The sequence below is a fragment of the Loxodonta africana genome, chromosome 23, assembly GCF_030014295.1.
Source record: "Loxodonta africana isolate mLoxAfr1 chromosome 23, mLoxAfr1.hap2, whole genome shotgun sequence".
Lineage (NCBI taxonomy): Eukaryota > Metazoa > Chordata > Mammalia > Proboscidea > Elephantidae > Loxodonta > Loxodonta africana.
Window position 1 is genome coordinate 53570268 of NC_087364.1, and position 20118 is coordinate 53590385.

General features: G+C 37.0%; 1 protein-coding gene across 1 annotated transcript in view; it reads left to right on the forward strand.

The window, feature by feature from the left end:
- The window catches only part of LOC135228573 (inactive N-acetylated-alpha-linked acidic dipeptidase-like protein 2), a 68079-nt gene that overhangs the window by 15550 nt on the left and 32411 nt on the right, over positions 1-20118 (forward strand). Inside the window, exon 2 of the mRNA XM_064275489.1 lies at positions 3127-3328. Within this exon, the coding sequence (XP_064131559.1) occupies positions 3162-3328 (167 nt within the window). The 5' untranslated portion in view covers positions 3127-3161. The remainder of the gene's footprint in view (positions 1-3126; positions 3329-20118) is intronic.

Consider the following 20118-nt stretch of genomic DNA (forward strand, 5'->3'; position numbering starts at 1 on the left):
GGGCTCTTGTGAAAATGACTTGTAAAACCGTTTCCATCTAATGAAGGTGAGAGACAATAAAGATCATTATATTGTTGTTGTTCTGTGCTGTTGATTCCGACTCACTGCAGCCCTATAGGACAGAGTAGAACTGCCCCATAGGGTTTTCTAGACGGTAATCCAGGGGCAGATTGTCAGGCCTTTTCTTTCGTGGAGTGACTGGTGGGTTCAGTTTGGTTTAGCAACCAAATGCTTAACCGCTGGGCCATCAGGGCTCCTTGATCATTATATTAACCCATTGACGTTGAGGTGATTATGACTCATAACTGCCATATAGGACAGAGTAGAACTGCTCCACAGGGTTTTCAAGGAGCAGCTTGTGAATTCAAACTGCCTGCATTTTGGTTAGCAGCCGAACACTTAACCACTGTGCCACCAAGGGCTCCGGATCATTATGTTAACCAAAAGACCAAACCAGACCCGTTTCCATCCAGTCAATTCTGACTCATACCAACCCTACAGGGGACAGAGTAGAAAGTTAGAAGTTGGTAATTCTATGAGAAGGAGCACTAGTGGTGCAATGGTTAAACTCTAGGTTGCTAATCAGAAGGTTGTCAGTTCAAATCCACCAGCTACTCTGTGGGAGAGGAGACTTGGCAACCTGCTCCTGCAAAGATTACAGCCAGGAAACCACATGGGGGAGGTCTCCTCTGCTCTATAGGGTTGCTACAAGTTGGAATTGACTCCACAATACACAACAATGATGACAAACTTTGTGACAGGCAGGTTTGATGCATCAGGAATACTTCTAACCTAGTTTTTTTCTTTTCTTAGCCTATCAACTTTCTACAGTGGTTCTTCAACTTTAAAATGCATAGAGTCATCTGAGGAGCTTGTTGTAATAGAGATTCCTGGGCCCTACCCCTAGAGAGATTCATAGGTTTGGGACTATACACTTTCACAAAGACTAGGGATCTTGGGATTTCAATGGGAGAAAAGAGTCTTTTATGTGATCTTTTCCTTTTGTCCAAGATTCCTGTACTAAAGGTGCCAGGAGGCTTCCTTTCATCCCTCCACATGCCTGAGTCAAAAAAAAAAAAAATTGGACTTAATAAGGAGAGACTGTACTAACAAAAATTATTGCAAGTTGAGGGGACTGTTTCAGTAGGGGGAGAGGTCTATTGCAATGGGAAGAACAGCTCTGGCCATAATATCAGTAAGATAATTAGGGAAAAAAGGTTTTTCATTAATAGAGAGGACTATAAACAAGGCTAGAAAGAATGAGGTGTGGGGAAGTAGGATAAAAGAATGGTGTGATTGGATCTTAAATCAGAGAATGTTTTATGCTGAGACCAGTCTATTCTCCAGAAAGATCCCTTAGATGGTGTTGTTTGTTGGCTCAGGCTGAGAGATGGCCAAAGTTTAGGGACTTCAGAAAGGAGAGAGGCCTAACCTAAGTTTGGCTAACAAGCATATTCCTCTCATTGATCAGTGGGGACAAACGGTTCAGAAAATAATTATTGGTAATGTTATGCCAGGCAGATTTTATGCACCAGGAATACATCTCCCCTAGTTTTCCTAGTTTTAGGGGTCTGTATTTGGTCTTGTCATAGGGAAACAAGGGAGCATTCATGAGTCTTAAGTCAAATAGGGAAGGGTGGGTCTTTGCAGTAAACCATTTTCTGGAACCCAAAGGACAGAGGGATTTCTTTAACCATCGCTCTTTTCCAGGAACATAAAGTTTAAGTAAAACTCAATGTTGTAAACATTCTCAATTCCATGCTCTTAGGACTGTCAGCTTAGATTTCCCAGGTCCGTGTTCATTTAGGATCTTGATCTGAAGTAACCCTCTGCAGTGATGTACTGACCTTGTTGTGTTAGTTTTACCAAATCTCCTGAGAATGATGTCATTATTGCCTCACACAGAGGCAGATGCTAATGCAGGGATACCTGGAAGAAAAGAATGAGGCAATGCAGCTCTCATAACACAACAGAAGAATGGCTTTTAACCACAGCCTCAAATCACATCCTCTGGGAACTGCTTACCTGTAGGGAAATGCTTTGCAAGTATTAATCGTTTGTTATAATAAATGTGTGAAGCGTGTATTTACTAAGTACATTTTACAAATGAGCACACTGAATCTCAGTAACTTGCCTAACGTCACACAGCTACTACGTGGTAGAACAGGGATTTGAATTCAGGTGGTCTGTCTCCAAGGTTCAGTGGACTTAATCACTGTACTAATGCTGCCCTTCTCTTAGTCAAAGGACTGTCCCATGGTCCTATTGCCATGACCATTTATATCAGGATGACTTCTAGTAACTCACACAGACAAATGAAGAAGAAACAACAGCAGACAAGCAAAAATTATCTCAAAACAAACAGGATGATACAAAAAATGCATAGGATAGTTTTCAGTGTATTCTCAAATGAGAGATACATTTCAACTTCATGTTTTGGGAAATTTCTAATAAAGAAAAAAGAGCTCAGTAGATACATGATGGCAATAGTACATATCTCATGTTCTCAGAAAGGAAAATAATAGTTCCTTTTATATGTGTGTGTGCGTGTGCGTGTGTGCGTGCACTTTTTTCCCCCATGAAATCGAAGATACTACATTGTAAGCATGAGTTTTGTTTCAGAAAGGGCAGCCTTCTAATTCTGGCCTGTCGTTTACTTGGTAGATGAGCCGTGACAGATTGCTTACGTTAATTAATCTTCAGCTTCTAGGAAGTGGACATGACAATACAAGGTTTGATGAATAGTAAATGAGGTAAATATGTAAACTGTTTAACACAGTGCCTGGAACATAGCATTTTCTCAATAATCAGTGGCTCTTGACTGTTGTTATTATTATTATTATAGCTAATTTAGTAGAATATAAAAAACATGTTTAGATAGAATAATTTTAGCTGAATGAATAAATTATCAAAGTTTAATTGTTATAGAATCTTCCTTGTGACAGGCATTATTCAAATATATATACCCTTGTTTTTTCCAAGTGACAGACAGAAGAGAACTGCCAATGACAACCCCTCTGTCTTCAGTGATCTGTCTGACTTGCTCCCATAGAGTCATGATTGTAGAATGGTTATTTTGCTCCTTTGGAAATGTCTTTCCTGAGATGGCTCATTTATCTCCACCAGGTGGTAATCAACTCAACACTCATCAACTGCTAGCCATGGCATCACACCTGCGGGAGAGCTTGGAACTCTTTCAGTCAGATGAGATGCGTCCTGCTAACGATCCTAAGGAGCGAGATCCCATCCGCGTCCGAATGCTGAATGACGTTCTCCAAGACATGGAGGAAAACTTCCTGGTAAGGCAGGCGCCACCAGGTTTTTATCGGTAAGATATGAGTTTCAAGGTTTATATCTTATGCTCTTTCAATTGAATTGTTGGTGTTTAATTTTCAGAGTATATACTGTCTTTGATCATAACGCTATTTAAAAAGAGAGTGTAAAGCAGTTATGATATTTATAATTTAAAGCCCAATGGCATAAATATAGAATAAAGAAAACTAGGTTTAGCAGTAGCATAGAGAACATTACTAAGTTTTTTTTTTTTTTTTTTTTTTACATCGAGGTTAATAGGCGTCAAATGTGATATGCCTACTGAAAAAACAAATGCAATTGTAGGCTGCATTGAGAGAAATACATTTTCTAGAATGGATCAGGAGATTAGTCCATGCTATTTTCTCCTAGGAAGATCATATCTAGAGCCTTGCGTTTAATTATAAACACTATATTTTAAGTGTGAATTAAGTAAGTTGAATATTCAGAAGAGAGTTATATTTAGTTGGAACACAAAACAGGTAGTATGTTAGGGATGTTTGGTTGGAAAGTCACGATAGAGACCTTTCTGAAAAAAATTTTTACATAATTTTCACAAGAAGAGGGCTTGAATTTGAGTTCTTAGATTAGACCAGTACAACATGGTTTTATTTTTGAGGTTCCTGAAGTAGAGGAAAACATAAAACATAAAGTAGAGGCATTAAAACAGAAACTGGGTAGCCTGAATCATCGTTGGAATATTTGGGCTACGTGAAGTGTAAGGTGCCTTTTAATACCAAAATTCTGTGATCTGACAAGCCATTTTATCTCTCCATACCTTAGGTTCTCTAAAACATGAGATGATACAATGAGACCCTTTTATAATATATAAAAATATATTTTCTACTTCTTATAGTTGGTCATTTTCCTTTTTTGATTTTAATCTCACATTTCAAATTCTTATTTTATTTGACTTCTTCTAACACTATGGCCCTATACCATAAGACTTTGGAAAATATTTATGCATTCCAACAAATACGTAAATATAAAGCGACTTGTAGCTCCATATATTCTTTTAAACACCAGAGAAATAGCAGTCACCTAATGGTAAAAAAAGCACCTGCCCTTGTGAGGTTATACTCTACCAGTGGTGGTGGAGAGAAAGACAATCATGATAATTAAGTAATTAAGTGAAATATAAAAATATTACCTGGTAAATGGGATAAATGCTAAAGAGAAAAATCAAACTACATAATTAAATCCAGCATTACTATGCTCCTTTTTTAGAGGTGGAGCACTGGTGGGATAGCGGTTAAGCGTTTGGCTGCTAACCAAAAGGTCAGCAGTTCGAATTCACCGGCTGCTTCTTGGAAATCCAGTGGGGCAGTTCTGCTCAGTCGTGTAGGGTCTCTATGAGTTGGATTTGACTCAAAGGCAATGGGTTTGTTTTTTTTTGGGTTTACTAGAGGTATCTGTGTTTCCAGTAGATATTACGTAAGCTAATTCCATTTTCATCATTCATAATTCATGAAAAATTCATAAAAAATGATACATTAGAATATGATTTTGTATATTATGATTGAGTGAACTGTCTTACCATTTGCATTTCTAAGCACTTCCAGTATATACCAGAAGACCTTTTTATGGCCTCAGTTATGCATCTAAGGTTTTTTTTACACTTAAAGGGCTTTATTGAAATATAATAATCATATATTAAACCACAGTGTTAAAATTAAGTAATTTTATAAATGTGTGCATCCAGGAAGCCATCATCACACACAAATATCATCACTATTACCTCCTTCAAGATATATTTGTGCTCACTTTATTGTGCGTTTTGTCTGAATAGAAAAGTAAATATTAATGGCCCACACGTCTGTCAGTTTGTCATACTGTAGGGGCCTGTGTGTTGCTTTGATGCTGGAAGGTATGCAGCCGGTATTCAAATACCAGCAGGGTCACCCATGGTGGCCAGGTTTCTGCTGAGCTTCCAGACTAAGAAGGCTAAAAAGAAGGATCCAGCAGTCTACTTCTGAAAAGAATTAGCCAGTGAAAACATGAATAGCAGCAGAATATTGTCTGATATAGTGCTGGAAGATGAGTCCCTCAGGTTGGAAAACACTCAAAATACCATTAAGGAAGGGGTGCCTCCTCAAAGTAGAGTCAACCTTAACAACGTGGATGGAGTAAAACCTTTGGGACCTTCATTTACTGATGAGGCACAACTCAAAATGAGAAGAAACAGCTGCAAATACCCATTCATAATCAGAACCTGGAACATACAAAGCATGAATCTAGGAAAATTGAAAATCATCAAAAATGAAATGGAATGCATAAAGATCGATATCCTAGACATTAATGAGCTGAAATGAACTAGTTTTGGTCATTTCGAATCTGACAGTCGTATGGTCAACTACGCCAGGAATGACAACTTGAAGAGGAATGGCATCGCATTCATTTTCAAAAAGAACATATCAAGATCTGTCCTGAATTACAGTGGTGTCAGTGATAGGATAATACCCATTGCCTACAAGAAAGACCAGTTAATACGACCATTATTCAAATTTACACACCAACCACTAAAACCACAGATGAAGCAATTGAAGATTTTTGCCAACTTTTGCAGTCTGAGATTGATTGAGCATGCAATCAGGATGCACCAATAATTGCTGGTGATTGGAATGCGAAAGTCAGAAACAAAGAAGAGGGATTGGAGGTTGGAAAAAATACAGCCTTGGTGATAGAAACGATGCCAGGGATCGTATGATTGAATTTTGCAAAACCAACTACTTCTTCATTGCAAATACCTTTTTTCACCAACGTAAATGGTGACTATGTTTTTATACACATGTACCTCACCAGATGAAATACACAGGAATCAAATTGACTACATTTGTGAAAAGAGATGATGGAACTGCTCAATATCATCAGTCAGAACAAGGCCAGAGGCCAACTGTGGAATAGACCATCAATTACTCATATGCAAGTTCAAGTTAAAACTGAAGAAAATTAGAACAAGTCCATGAGAGCCAAAATACGACCTTTAGTATATCCCACCTGAATCTAGAGACCATCTGAAGAATAGATTTGATGCATTAACAATGAATGACAAAAGACCAGACGAGTTGTGAAATGATATCAAGGACATCACACATGAAGAAAGCAAGAGATAAATAAAAAGACAGGAAAGAAAGAAAAGACCTAAATGGATGTCAGACGAGACTCTGAATCTTGCTCTTAAACATCAAGTAGCTAAAGCACAAGGAAAAAATGATGACATAAAAGAACTGAAAAGAAGATTTCAAAGGGTGGCTTGAGAACGTAAAGTATTATGATGATATGTGCAAAGAGCTGGAGATAGAAAATCAAAAGGGAAGAACAGACTCAGCATTTCTCAAGCTGAAAGAACTGAATAAAGAGTTCAACCCTTGAGTTGCAATACTGAAGGATTCTGAAGGAAGCATCAAAAGAAGATTGAAGATTGAAGAAGCACACAGAGTCACTATACAGAAAAGGGTTGGTTGACATTAAAACGTTCCAGGAGGTAACATATGATCAGGACCCGATGGTACTGAAGGAAGAAGTCCAAGATGCACTGAAGGCATTGGCAAAAAACAAGGCTTTAGGGATAGACGTAATACTAATTGAGATGTTTCAACAAATGGATGCAGCGTTGGAAGTGCCAACTCATCTATGCCAAGAAATTTGGAAGACATACCTGGCCAACCAACTGGAAGAGATCCATATTTATGCCCATTGCCAAGAGAGGTGATCCAACAGAATGTGGAAATTGTAGAAAAATATCATTAATATCACATGCAAGCAAAATTTTACTGAATATCATTAAAAAGCGGCTGTGGCAGTATATCAACAAGAAACTGCCAGAAATTCAAGCCAGATTTAAAAGAGGATGTGGAACCAGGGATATCATTGCTGATGTCAGATGGATCCTGGCTGAAAGCAGAGAATACCTGAAAGATGTTTACCTATATTTTATTGACTATGCTAAGGCATTCAACTGTGTGGATTATAACAAATTATGGGTAATATTGTGGAGAATTGGAATTCCAGAGCACTTAATTGTGCTCAGGAGGAATCTGCACATGGATCAAGAGGCAGTTGTTTGAACAGAACAAGGGGATATTGAGTAAAGTCAGGAAAGGTGTGTGTCAGGGTTGTGTCCTTTCACCATACCTATTCAATCCGTATGCTGAACAAATAATCAAGAAGTTGGACCATATGAAGAAGGGGGCATCAGGATTGGAGGAAGACTCATTAGCAACCTGCATTATGCAGATGACACAGCCATGCTTACTGAAAGTGAAGAGGACTTGAACCACTTACTAATGAAGGTCAAAGACCCTAGCCTTCAGTATAAATTATACCTTAACATAAAGAAAACAAAAATCCTCACAACTGCAACAATAATCAAAAACATGATAAATGGAGAAAAGATTGAAGTTGCCAAAGACTTCAGTTTACCTGGATCCACAGTCAACACCCGTGGAAAAAAAAAAAGCAGCAGTCAAAAAATCAAAAGATGCATTGCATTGGGCAAATCAGCTGCAAGAGATCTCTTTAAAGTATTAAAAAGCAAAGATGTCACCCTGAGAACTAAGGGGCACCTGATCCAAGCCATAGTGTTTTCAATTGCCTCATATGCATGTGAAAGCTGGACAATGAATACGGAAGTCTGAAGAAGAACTGATGCCTTTGAATTGTGGTATTGGTGAAGAATATTGAATATACCATGGACTGCGAAAAAGAATAAACAAATCTGTCTTGAAAGCAGTACAACCAGAATCCTTGGAAGCAAGGATGGTAAGACTGGGTCTTACATACTTTGGACATGTCATCAGGTGGGATCAGTCCCTGGAGGACGACAAGATGTTTGGTAAAGTAGGGGGTCAGTGAAAAAGAGGAAGACCTGAGATGAGATGGATTGACACAGTGGCTGCAACAATGGGCTTAACCACAGCAACAATTGTGAGAATGGTACAGAACCAGGTAGTGTTTTGTTCTGTTCTGCATTGGATCTCTATGAGTCGGAATGACTCTACTGCACCTAACAACAACTGAGTTGACAATAGTGAAGCAAGTGTTTTTGTTGTTGTTGTTGTTAGTCATCTAATTACAGCATAGCTTGTAATCCTGTTGCGCTAGGCACAAAATGTTGATTATAATGTTCTTACTCATTATTATTATAACAGCTTTAGCAGTGGAAACTTGTACTTCAATATATTAACATTATTCTAAGCTACAGCTAAAGCTATTGAAAGAATACATGGTATGCCATTATTTCCTTATCTCTGTATTAATTCATATGTCTGACAAATAGTGCAAATAGATTAAATAGCTTCATTTTGGTATATACATTTCGTCTTTATCCTAGGATTGTCATGAATTTATACTTCATTTCTGAAAGGTATAACAATCCTTATTCATATTTGCTTTCTGTTGTTGTTTGGTAGATCACATTTCTAAATTTTTTTTATGTAAAAAAAATCAAAATTACTATAGCATTTCTACTGTCACTACTAGTAAGCTTTTTTGTGGAAAAGAAATGTTCGTAATAAAAAAGTTGGGTGTGACAGGATGACGGGTGATCTAAGAAAATGAAAAACTGGATTATTTGTAAGTATATGGAGAAAAGAGTTCACCACATTTTAAAAAGGAACATTTGATAAACAAAGTTAATCCTTTTTCATGTTAAACAATTTTAGAGATGGTATTCACATAAGAATCTCATTCTCCATCTCTATGGTGTTATAAGAATTATCATCAAATATACAAGGGGGAAGTCAAAAATGATTTGTTGCTTAAGAAAAGGGTTGACAGAAGTTTACTATATAAAGCCAAATATTGCATTTTGAATTTGGATCATGTCCCAGGAGATACACATCGCTGGACACTAAAATGTATTATTTTTGGAACATGCAGAAGAATTTTCCTCATAATTTTGCATCAGAACATTCAAAGGTTTTTGTATCCTGTAATGTTGTCTCTAAAGCTGACTGTTGTTCTCATCAATAAACCCTCACTGAGCATTGCTCTGTGCAAGCATATGGCTGGGAACCAGCAGTTCAAGATCCCTACCTTCAAGGAGGTTAATGTAATTCAAAAGGTAAAATATATGTTGTAACTCAAACAAAGATGCAGAATACTTATGCAAAGTGTCCAATGGATGGAAGGCAATAAATGCTGTTGGGATTCAGTGAAGTGAGAAATTATTACCTTGTGGCAGTCAGGAAAGATGTTATCTGGGGCTTGAGGGAATGGTGGAACGCCTATTAAGCTAGGGGGCATTACCAGGAGAGGAGGATAGTATGAAGGAAGACACAAAGGAGAGATTGTGTATGGTATGCTAGGGGGTGGCAGTCAAGAAGTAGTCCATGTTTGTGTGACAGTTGGCTTCATGGTTATGAAGTGGTAAATAAGAATCAGATTATGAAGTCCTTTAAATTCTCTGTTTAGGGAATTGGGCTTCATTCTTCACATAAGAGAAGCCATGAAGAAATCTTTGTTAGAGTTTTACCTGAAGCTCCAGATAGGGTGCACTGAAGCTGAGAGAACAGAACTTCAGAAAGACCATCTGTATAAGGAAGGCATGCGGTGTTGAGAACAAGAGTTGTCATGTATCAGCAATGAAGAGCAAAGGGCAGGCATGAGAGATGTTCATTGTGAAAGAAGAATATTGATGAACCTCAGGCTTGAGTGGCTGTGATAATCTCATTTCAGGTTGTTTGTAGTATTCACCTGTAGCCAGGTGGGTGAAACAGGGTTGAGTAGTGGAAAGAGCCACTTCTCTGTTCTCTTTCTCCAGCCGGTTATGTAAGGTACTCAGTATCTCAGGGTCTCCATGTACTTGTATGAAAGCTATTGATAAAGACAATTTCTAAAGGCCCTTTCAGCTCTAGGACTCTAATTCAGTGGACACTCAACTATATTAAGTCTCACAATCTGTATAATGAAAAGAAATTCTTCTAATCCTGAGGGAGGGGAATGGGGTGAACACAATGATAGGCTGTGATTATATGATGAGAAAACTGCAAAGTGCTACGGAGGTGCTGAATGTAATAGGCGGTGGGGGAGAGGAAAACAATATATATGATCATGTACCATGTGAGTATGTTGAAAACTACAAGGCATCCTCCAAATAATAATATTATCAAAATTCAGCAGTGTAAAGTCTGAGTTGTTAAGAATTCTGAATCTTTAATCTTGCTCATTAATTTCTGTGATTCCAATACTTTTGGAGGCTGTGTGTGTCTGGAGATGGGCTCTCTTGACATCTCTGTTTTGTTGTAGGATTCTCTCTAACTACTTAGAGTAAGGAAAAAAAAAAAGAAAGAAAAAGCCCTGATGCCTCAACAGTTAAGCCCTTGGCTGCTAACTGAAAGGTTGGCAATTAGAACCTACCAGTGGCTCCACGAAAGAAAGACCTGGTGATCCGCTCCCTTGAAGATTACAGCCTAGAAAACCCTATGAGGCAATTCCTCTCAGCCACACGGGGTTGCTGTGAGTTGGCATTGACTCAGCGGCCCACAATAACATCAACGGAGTAGACAAGGTCAGAGTGAGCAGTCTGACCTGGGGAACCTGTGCATTCCCCATCACAATACACTTTTAATACCATTTTTGTCTACATGCATCTCACTTTTCACAGTAAAATAGCTTTTAGAGTTAAGAACACTGTGCAATGATGATATTGCAGGACAAAAAGCACACAATATACTTCGGATTTATAAAAGCAGGAAAGGGTTCGAGGAGAAAAAAATCTTTTACTACTTGGATGATCTTTAGCAAGCTAATTAGTGTGTCTGAGCCTCATTTTCTCATCTCTAGAAAGGAACATCTCACATGATTATTAGTAGGGGGATAAAATTAGTTAAAATATGAGAAGATAATTTAAAAAACTACAAATATTAAAAATAAAAATTTTAAACCATTTGCTTTTTAATTATTATTTCAGTCTTTGGTAACCTTCTGGCATCCAAAGCCTCTTCCCCATATCCCTCTTAAGCAAAAAAAAAAAAAAAGGGAGAAATATTTAAAAATGAAGTGATACAGGAAGTTCTCTTTCCCTAGGGGTCACTGTATTGAGATTTTTTTCCCTCATTTTTAATTTTCAATACACAGTCCTGTCCCTTAATAAACATCTGTTATTTGCTTAACAATTGAAGAGTTGGCAATGGTTGGATAGAAAATAGAGTTTTGGAGATAAACGAAATTAAATATGCAGTTAAAAAAAATACTAAGTAAAAGATTTAAATAGCATTGCTTCCAAAATAAATCTGGGCTCTCTAAATAACAAACCCTTTCTAGTAGGCAAGCCTTCTCTCAAACCACTTTCTTTAGGTGTTCAGCAAACACTGTTGTAACCACTGTGCTCTTCAGGGGTAGAGTAAGTTTTGAAGATTGAGCCTCTTTTTAGATTTTGGCACCAACCATTTTTTGCTTGAAGTTTCATGTCTTCTGAATATGCATTCTTTCTAGCTTATTTTAGCAAATCTCAGCAAAATTCCTGGCCTTGTCATAAATTCTTGCAATGCTTAAGCCCATACGTTGTTGAGGATGCTGTGCTGTCTCAGAATCTTCTTTCTTCACTCACTTGTACACCAGCCTGCATCAGCTTAGCGGTAGGAGAGCACTATTTATCGTCAACTCCTTTATTTGAAGTAACTGAAGTAAGCTACAGAGACATCGAAAGATCTTTGATTTTAAACTTTTTAATAGAAACCACATAGAACTTCAAAACTACTCTCAGCAAAAGATTAGCAAAGGTTTTCTATTAGTAGGCAACACATTCATACATTAGACAGATTATCTGCATAAAGCCTCATGTTTAGTAGCTCTACTCACTGAAAGAGACAGTAGATAAACTGCTGTTATGGATTGAAATGTGTCTCCCCCAAAATGTGTGTCAAAACTTGTCTAGGTCATGATTCCCAGTATTGTGTGATTGTCCACCATTTTGTCATCTGAAGTAATTTTCCTGTGTGTTATAAATCCTACTTCTATGATGTTAATGAGGCAGGATTGGAGACAGTTATGTTAACGAGACAAGATTTGACCTACAAGATTAAGTGTGTCTTAAGTCAATCTCTTTTGAGATATAAAAGAGAAGTGAGCAGAGAGACTTGGGGACCTCATACTACCAAGAAACAAGAGCCAGGAGAATAGTGTGTTGTGACTCAAATATGTTGTAAATTGGGGAATACTTTTATATCAGGATGGGGAAGAGGGAATCCCTTACTAGCTTTTCTGGTTGTCTTAATTATCTAGTGCTGCTATAACAGAAATACCACAACGTTTGAGGACTTGCCACCAGTTGCTGTCAAGTTGGATCCAACTCATGGCAACCCATGTGTGTCAGAGTATTTTTCAGAAGTAGATTGCCAGGACTTTCTTTCGAGGTACCTCTGGGTGGACTTGAGAAGGAAGCAAATATGGGGCATTCCCTAACTCTGGCTATGAGGTAGAAATGGGACTTTCAGGGAAAGGGAACATTCTCAAGTACCACCATTCAAAATAAATTAAAAGCTAATTATTTTCTTCAAAGGAAAACTACTGGTAATGCTGCAATATTGTCCCATTGTTCATTCTATTGTATTTCAGCTAGATCTTGGTTAAATAGACTTTTATGGGCTATCTGAGCAACTATATATTATTTCAGTGGGAAGATACGTCTTGAGTTCCAAACAATGGTCATGATCTTAGTCATCTAGTGCTGCTATAACAGAAACACCACAGGTGGATGGCTCTAACAAAGAGAAGTTTATTCTCACACAGTCCAGTAGGCTAGAAGTTCGAATTCAGGGTGTCGGCTCCAGGGGAAGGCTTTCTTTCTCTGTCGGCTCTGGAGGAAGGTCCTTGTCATCAGCTTTCCCTTGGTCTGGGAGCATCTCGGCACAGGTAGCTCAGGTCCAAAGGATGCATTCTGCTCCAGGCATTGCATTCTTGGTGGTGTGAGGTTCACCTGTCTCTCTGCTTGCTTCTCTCTTTTATATCTCAAAAGAGATATCTAATCTTATAGATCTCATCAAGAGAACTGCCACTAATCCATCTCATTGACATCATAGTGACAGGATTTACAACACATAGGGAAATCACATCAGATGATAAAATGGTAGATGATCATACAATAGCGGGAATCAGGCCTGGCCAAGTTGACAGATATTTTGGGGAGACACAATTCAATCCACAACAGTCATAATCAGGAATTTTGGGAGCACAACTCATTTGTAAGATGACAGACAGTATGTGTATGTATACATGCCTGTGTATGTGTGGGTGTGTCTCTGGCTCTGTGTACTTACGGAAAGCTGTGGTGGAGGCAGGTTCATAATAAAGGAAGTTCTTCCGGAGATAGCTAGTACAGCCTTGTGCAAGTTCAAAGGAAGGTTTCAAGCCAAGCCATGCCAAGCCATCTTTTGTTAGCATCCTTGGAAGCAGGAAAATAGCAATGTAAATGTCAAGATGCTTCTGCCTTGAGCCAAAAATCAGCAAAGCAAGCAATCCTTTAAAAGTACGTTCAAACAGATAAGCTCCCAAAACTTTGCTTTTGAAAGATGTTAAAACTAGTTTACACTTAGGCAAGCAATGACATTAGAGAGAACTACTAAAAAACACATTCTCTAAGATGTCTCATGATCAAGTTTCAAGCTACATAGTCATTACATACATTTGATTTTAAGGATTTGAGGAGATTGAAATCCAAATCCCCCTAAAACATTTCAGAATAACAGTGATCTCATTATACAGTTTTCAGGGTGTTTTAATTATAGTTAGTTGTATAAGTACTGATAGAACCTCACGTTCCGTATTTGACTGGAATAATGACTACTTTATTCGAGTTGTACTTTTCCTTTTAGCGAGGAGTGGGTGGTCTGAATGGAGCTAAAATCCCACCATTGTTTCCCTTGTCATTAATTCTGTCTGCATTGCCTCTTACACAAGAGAATCTATGTATGAATGCAGTTTTATAATCTACATAATGTATAATTTCCAAAAGAGGGTTGAGGACCTGGCTCGTATACAAAATTCCAATAATACTGTTCATTATATACATTCCCTTTTACCCTTTTATGAATAAACATACACATCAGCTTTATAATTTTGTATTCCTTTCATATATTTCAAGTTCCCACTTCTAAAAGTAGAAGGAAAAAAAGCTCCCAAATTTCAAGAGGAACCAAATCAATAGACTGGAATTCAAGTCTCTCTCTCTCTTTTTTTTTTTTTTTTAACAGCTTATTTTGTTAATATTAAGCCAAAGAGTGGGTGCCATTATGGCAGGTAACATTCAAATACAATTTGATTAGACAGTTAAACACTTGTTTTTAGAAGGTTCAATTGGAAATAATCACTTTGTCAGGCTAATTAGTCTGAGGTCTAGTCTACTAGTATCAAAACAAAAATTCCTGTGTGCACAACTGTTTAGATTTCATAAAATGTGTCATTTAGTGTTTTTTTTTTTTAATCTAAGTTGAGAAAAAAAGTATTGTCATATTTGCAAATCAAGACACATTGCCAATTTAAGGGTGAGCTATGATTTGATGGTGCATTTCGTAACATTAAGACTAATAATAATGATAACAATCCTTGTCACGAAGCTCAGTTTACCTTGTGCTAGGCACTATTACTGTACATTTTCATATATTATCATTCTAACAACCCTACTAGATTAGTGTTATTAGCCTCGTTATGCAGGTAAAGGAACTGAGGCCTAAGAAAGGTTAATATATGGCAGAAATGGGATCTGAACCTGGCTTTTTTCTCTAAAACCAGAGCTGTTTCTACTAAACAGTGCTGCATATGTTATCCCTAATTTGCTACAAGCATCTCTAATTTGCTAAGAAGGCATTAATACATTTGGTTAGATTTTGGTGCTAATTTGGCCAAATATTGTACAGGTTCAATTTTCATAGGGGTCTGTTAAGTTTCATTTTTTTGTTCCGCATTTGAAGAATTGTATCTCCTAACCCTCTGATAGTTACAAAACGCTCTTGGCTGCAGCCATTCTGAGTTTTATTTTTTAACCAAATATATGACTACTTTTTAAAATTGTTTTAAATATATATATGTGTGTGTATATATATATAAACCAAACCCACTGCCGTCGAGTTGATTCTGACTCATAGCGACCCAATAGGACAAAGTAGAACTGCCCCATAGAGTTTCCAAGGAGCGCCTGGCAGATTCAAACTGCCAACCTCTTGGTTAGCAGTGGTAGCACTTAACCACTATGCCACCAGGGTTTCCATATATATATAAAATATATATATAAAAACATGGAATTTGTCAATTTCCCATTTTTCAGGTATTCAATTCAGTGATATCGAATACATTAATCATGCAGTGCAACCATCACACCTAATCATTGCCAAATTTCCCATCGTCGTGAACAGAAACGGTTTGCTTCCTAAACAGTGGCTTTTCCTCTCCCCGTAACTACCACCCCTGGTAACCACTAATAAACTTTGGTCTCTACACATCTGCCTATTCTAGATATTTCATATAAATAAAAAAATCAAACTCATTGCCATCGAGCTGATTGCAACTCGTAGTGACCCTATAGGACAGAATAGAATTGCCCCGTAGATTTTCCTAAGAGCATTTGGTGGATTTGAACTGCTGACCTTTTGGTTAGCACCTGTAGCTTTTAACCACTGTGTCACCAGGGCTCCTCATATAAATAGGATCATATAATATTTGTGCCAAAGTTTGTGATTGACTTATTTCACTCGGCATAATGCCTTCAAGTTTCATCTATGTCATAGCATATATCAAGGCTTTATTTCTTTTTCTGGCTGAGTAGTATTCCATTGTGTGTATGTACCACATTTTGTTCATCCATTTATCTGTTGGTAGTCTTTTAGGTTATTTGCATTGCTGCTTTCAAGTCTATTGGGCATGACCATTTTTTTTTTTTTTTAGTCTTTTAGGTTATTTGCATTGCTGCTTTCAGGTCTATTGGGCATGACCATTTTTGTAGTGTAGGCTGAGTAGTATTCCACTGTATGTATCCCAATATACCCAAGGGACTTGAAATGCACAGACAGGAGAAGGATAAGAAGGAGATCTAAAAATAAATAAATAAATTGAATCTAAATAATACCATGTCTTGAACCAATAAAGAGAAGAATATATTTTTATCTCACAAAAAAATGGTTACTTAATCTTTTGCCACCTCTTCAATCTGGGCTATAAGACTAATGCCTGTGGGTGACACTTGTTTTCTGACATTTCATCTCATTCGGTTTCAGTTGCCATTGTCTCTCTTATCTGTGAGTTATAAATTATTGCTACTTCTTCCAAATACTTATGTATGTTTACTACTGATTTCACTATATTTTTAAAAATTTATTTTGTTTTTGTTGTTGTTGAGAATATACACAGCAGAAGTACACCAAATCAACAATTTCTGCATGTACAGTTCAGTGACATTGATTACATTCAAGTTGTACAACCATTCTTACTTTCCTTTTCTGAGTCATTCCTCCTCCCTTAACATAAACTCCCTGCCCCCTAACTTTCCCATCTAATCTTTTGAGTTGCTGTGGTTAGTTTGATCCCATCTAGATAGTTCTTAAAAAAACACAATGCTCACTGGCACGCATTCTTTACTAGTTAAGTTAAACTATTGTTTGGTTTTAAGAAGACTTCAGGGGATATTTCTGGTTTAAAGTTTAAGGATTATGTCAGTTTTGGGTGTTCACCCAGCCTCAATGGCTCCAGAAATTCTGAATTCTATGAAAATTTAAAATTCTATTGTACAATTCCACCTTTTAATCAAGATTCTTCTATAGAATCATTGATCAAACCATTCAGTAATGGTACCAGGGCACCATCCAGTTCTGTTCTCATGGAAAAGGAGGCATTTGTTATTGGAGACAATTAGCCATATATTCTATTTCCTCCTCTTATTCCTGACTTTCCTATATCCTCTTTTGCTCCAGGTGAATAGAGACCAACTATTGTATCTTGGATGGCCACTTGCAAGTGGTTCCTCAAAAGACTAAAATACAACTACCATATGACCCAGCAATTCCACTGCTAAGAATATACACAGGAGACTTGAAATGTAAACAGACATATGTACCCCAGTGTTCATTGCACTATTCACAATAGTCAAAAAGTTGAAACAACCTAAATACCCATCAATGGATGAATAGATAAACAAAATGTGATACATACATACAATGGAATACTACTCAGCCAGAAAGAGAAATGAAGTCTCGATACATGCTACAACCTGGATGGAACTTGCAAACATTATTTTGACTTAAATAACTCAATCATAAAAGGACAAATATTGTATGACCTCACTTATATAAAAAGATAAGGACAGGCGATATATAGAGACCAATATTAAAGGTTATCAGGGACGGGAGGGGCGGGGAAAGGGGTGTTATTGCTTATGAAGCACTGAGCTTTGGTTTACAGTGATGGAAATATCGAATTGATTAATAGTAAGGGGTGCACAGCCAATTAATGTAATTTATGTCAACAAATTGTACCTGTAAAACATTGAATTGGCAGAAGTTGTGTGATAGATATATTTACAACAACAAAAAGAACAGCTACTGTGTCTGCTTATGTACAAACAGTTCATAGTGTCTTAGTTTGGAGGTTTAGGGTCATGATTTCATGGGACATCCCAGTTAATTTGCTTAATAACGTGTTTAGTGCTTCTGTTCTATCTCCTAGTTCACTGTATTTATTAATTCAGGAAATATTTAGTTTCCAGCGTATGCCTGAAATACACCAGACTCTGAGACTATAATACTCAGAAATATAAATAGTAAACCTACCCTTTTGGACCTTACCCTCCTAAAGGAAGTAATGGAGATTAACCACACAATCAAATAAAAATGTGTTAATAAAAAAATATGTTAGAAAAGTACAATGAAGGAAAGAAGCATTTTTTTTTTTAATGGTCAATACGATTGGAGGAGAGCAACTTGGAATGATATTGGAGAGTTTGCAAAGGTCTAGACAGCCCTGATGGCACAGTGGTTAAGAGCTTGGCTGCTAATTAAAAGGCTGGCAGTTCAAATCTACCAGCTGCTCCTTGGAAATCCTATGGCGCAGTCCTACTCTGTCCTACATTGTCACTATGAGTTAGAATCAACTCAGCGGCAATGGGTTTGGGTTTTGGTAGAGGCCATGGAGAGGGGGTTGGATATTATTTTTGGTGCATTTGAAATCTGATTTTAAGCAGGAGGTAGCATAATTTTTTCTATCTATTTATCTACCTACCTATCTATGTATTTCTGACTGTTATGTGGAGAAGGAATTTTGGAAGCAATAGAAGAAATGGAGAGATTAGAAATGATGTGTTATTTTAATAATCTATTGATAGAAGTGATAATGGAAAGGACAAGGTGAATTTGAAACATTTTGTAGCTAGAATTCATAGAACTTAGTGATGGATCAGATGTGGGAGTAGAGAAGGGCATGGATGATCAAGAATAACTTCAGTTTCTTTTTCTAACAATTACAATATGGACAGAATGTATTCTGCTGTTTTCTAATAGAGGTTCTGCTGATTTCAGCCTAAATAATATGATTGACAAGGTGAGATTACTTTTTGTTTAGCATTTTAAACAGCTAAATACTCTTGGGAAGAAAGTCAGATTGTATCTATCTGGTTGTATCTGGCTAATCTTAATGTAGATTAAAAATTTACCTTGCCTTCCTTTCTCATCCAGAAATAATTACATGCAAATAGTAATCGGCTCTTTATGCAATAATGTGAAATGGGAGGAAACCTGGCCAAATAGTTTTGGAAGGAATAGCCTTCAAATGTGCCAGTTAAAGTGTCTCCAATTTTTTTTTTTTTTAATTGCTAATCATAGTGGGTCTCATTTTCTCTTCAAAGCTTACACATGGTCCACCAGGGAGTTTGGAAGATACGCTAACTGAATCTAATTTTATACAATATTACTCAAAAGCCAGTAAAATGGAGCCTTGTCAGACATCAAAGTCGAGGAGGAAAGAAAGTCATATAACAAATATTAAGTATCCTCCCTTCGAGTTGTTTTAATTCCCCTTGTTTCCATTCTCTCTCTCTTTCTCTTAACTGTTAACTATGATACTAGACAGTTTTGAAAAAATAAAGAATAGACAAAGCTGATTGGTAGTGCCAGTTTTTTTTTTCTAAAAGAGAATTTCACATGGATGAATGGAAAATCATTCTGAACGCTGAAAATTAAGAATTAAAAAATAGAGTTAAACAGTTTGCTGGATTAATTTCTGGAGGTTGATGAAGGCCTTTGTTTCATTTTATTTCAGAAAATGTTCACTATTCTATGTTATGTATTTATATGTATGTTAATATAAGTCACAAATGAAAGGCTTGATAATCTGTAAAACCAGATTTCTTCAGTCTGAAGTTACTCATTTTGCACATAATTTAGATTATGATTAGTCAAATTTTATTTATCTCAGCTCATTGTTATTTTAAATTTATAAACTGTCTAAATACATGAATATTTCTCTGTGTAAGTAATTCAAAAGTTTTGTAATAACCATTTTATTTATTTATTCCATAAAATTTTATTGAGGATCTCTTATAAAGTTTTTATAAAGTCTAAACCAAATTTATGAGTTTCCTAGAGCTGCCTTAACCAATTACCAGAAACTTGGTGGCTTAAAGCAGCAGGCATTTATTCTCCCACAGTTCTGGAGCCCACAAGTCTAAAACCATGGTGTGGACAGGGATGTACTTCCTCCTGAGCCTCTAGGGGAGAATCGGCTCTATTCCTCTTCCAGTTTTTGGTGGCTGCCAGCAATCCCTTGCTTGTGGCTGTATCTCTCCAGTCTCTCCTTTGCCTTCACTTCACCTTCTTCTTGTTTGTG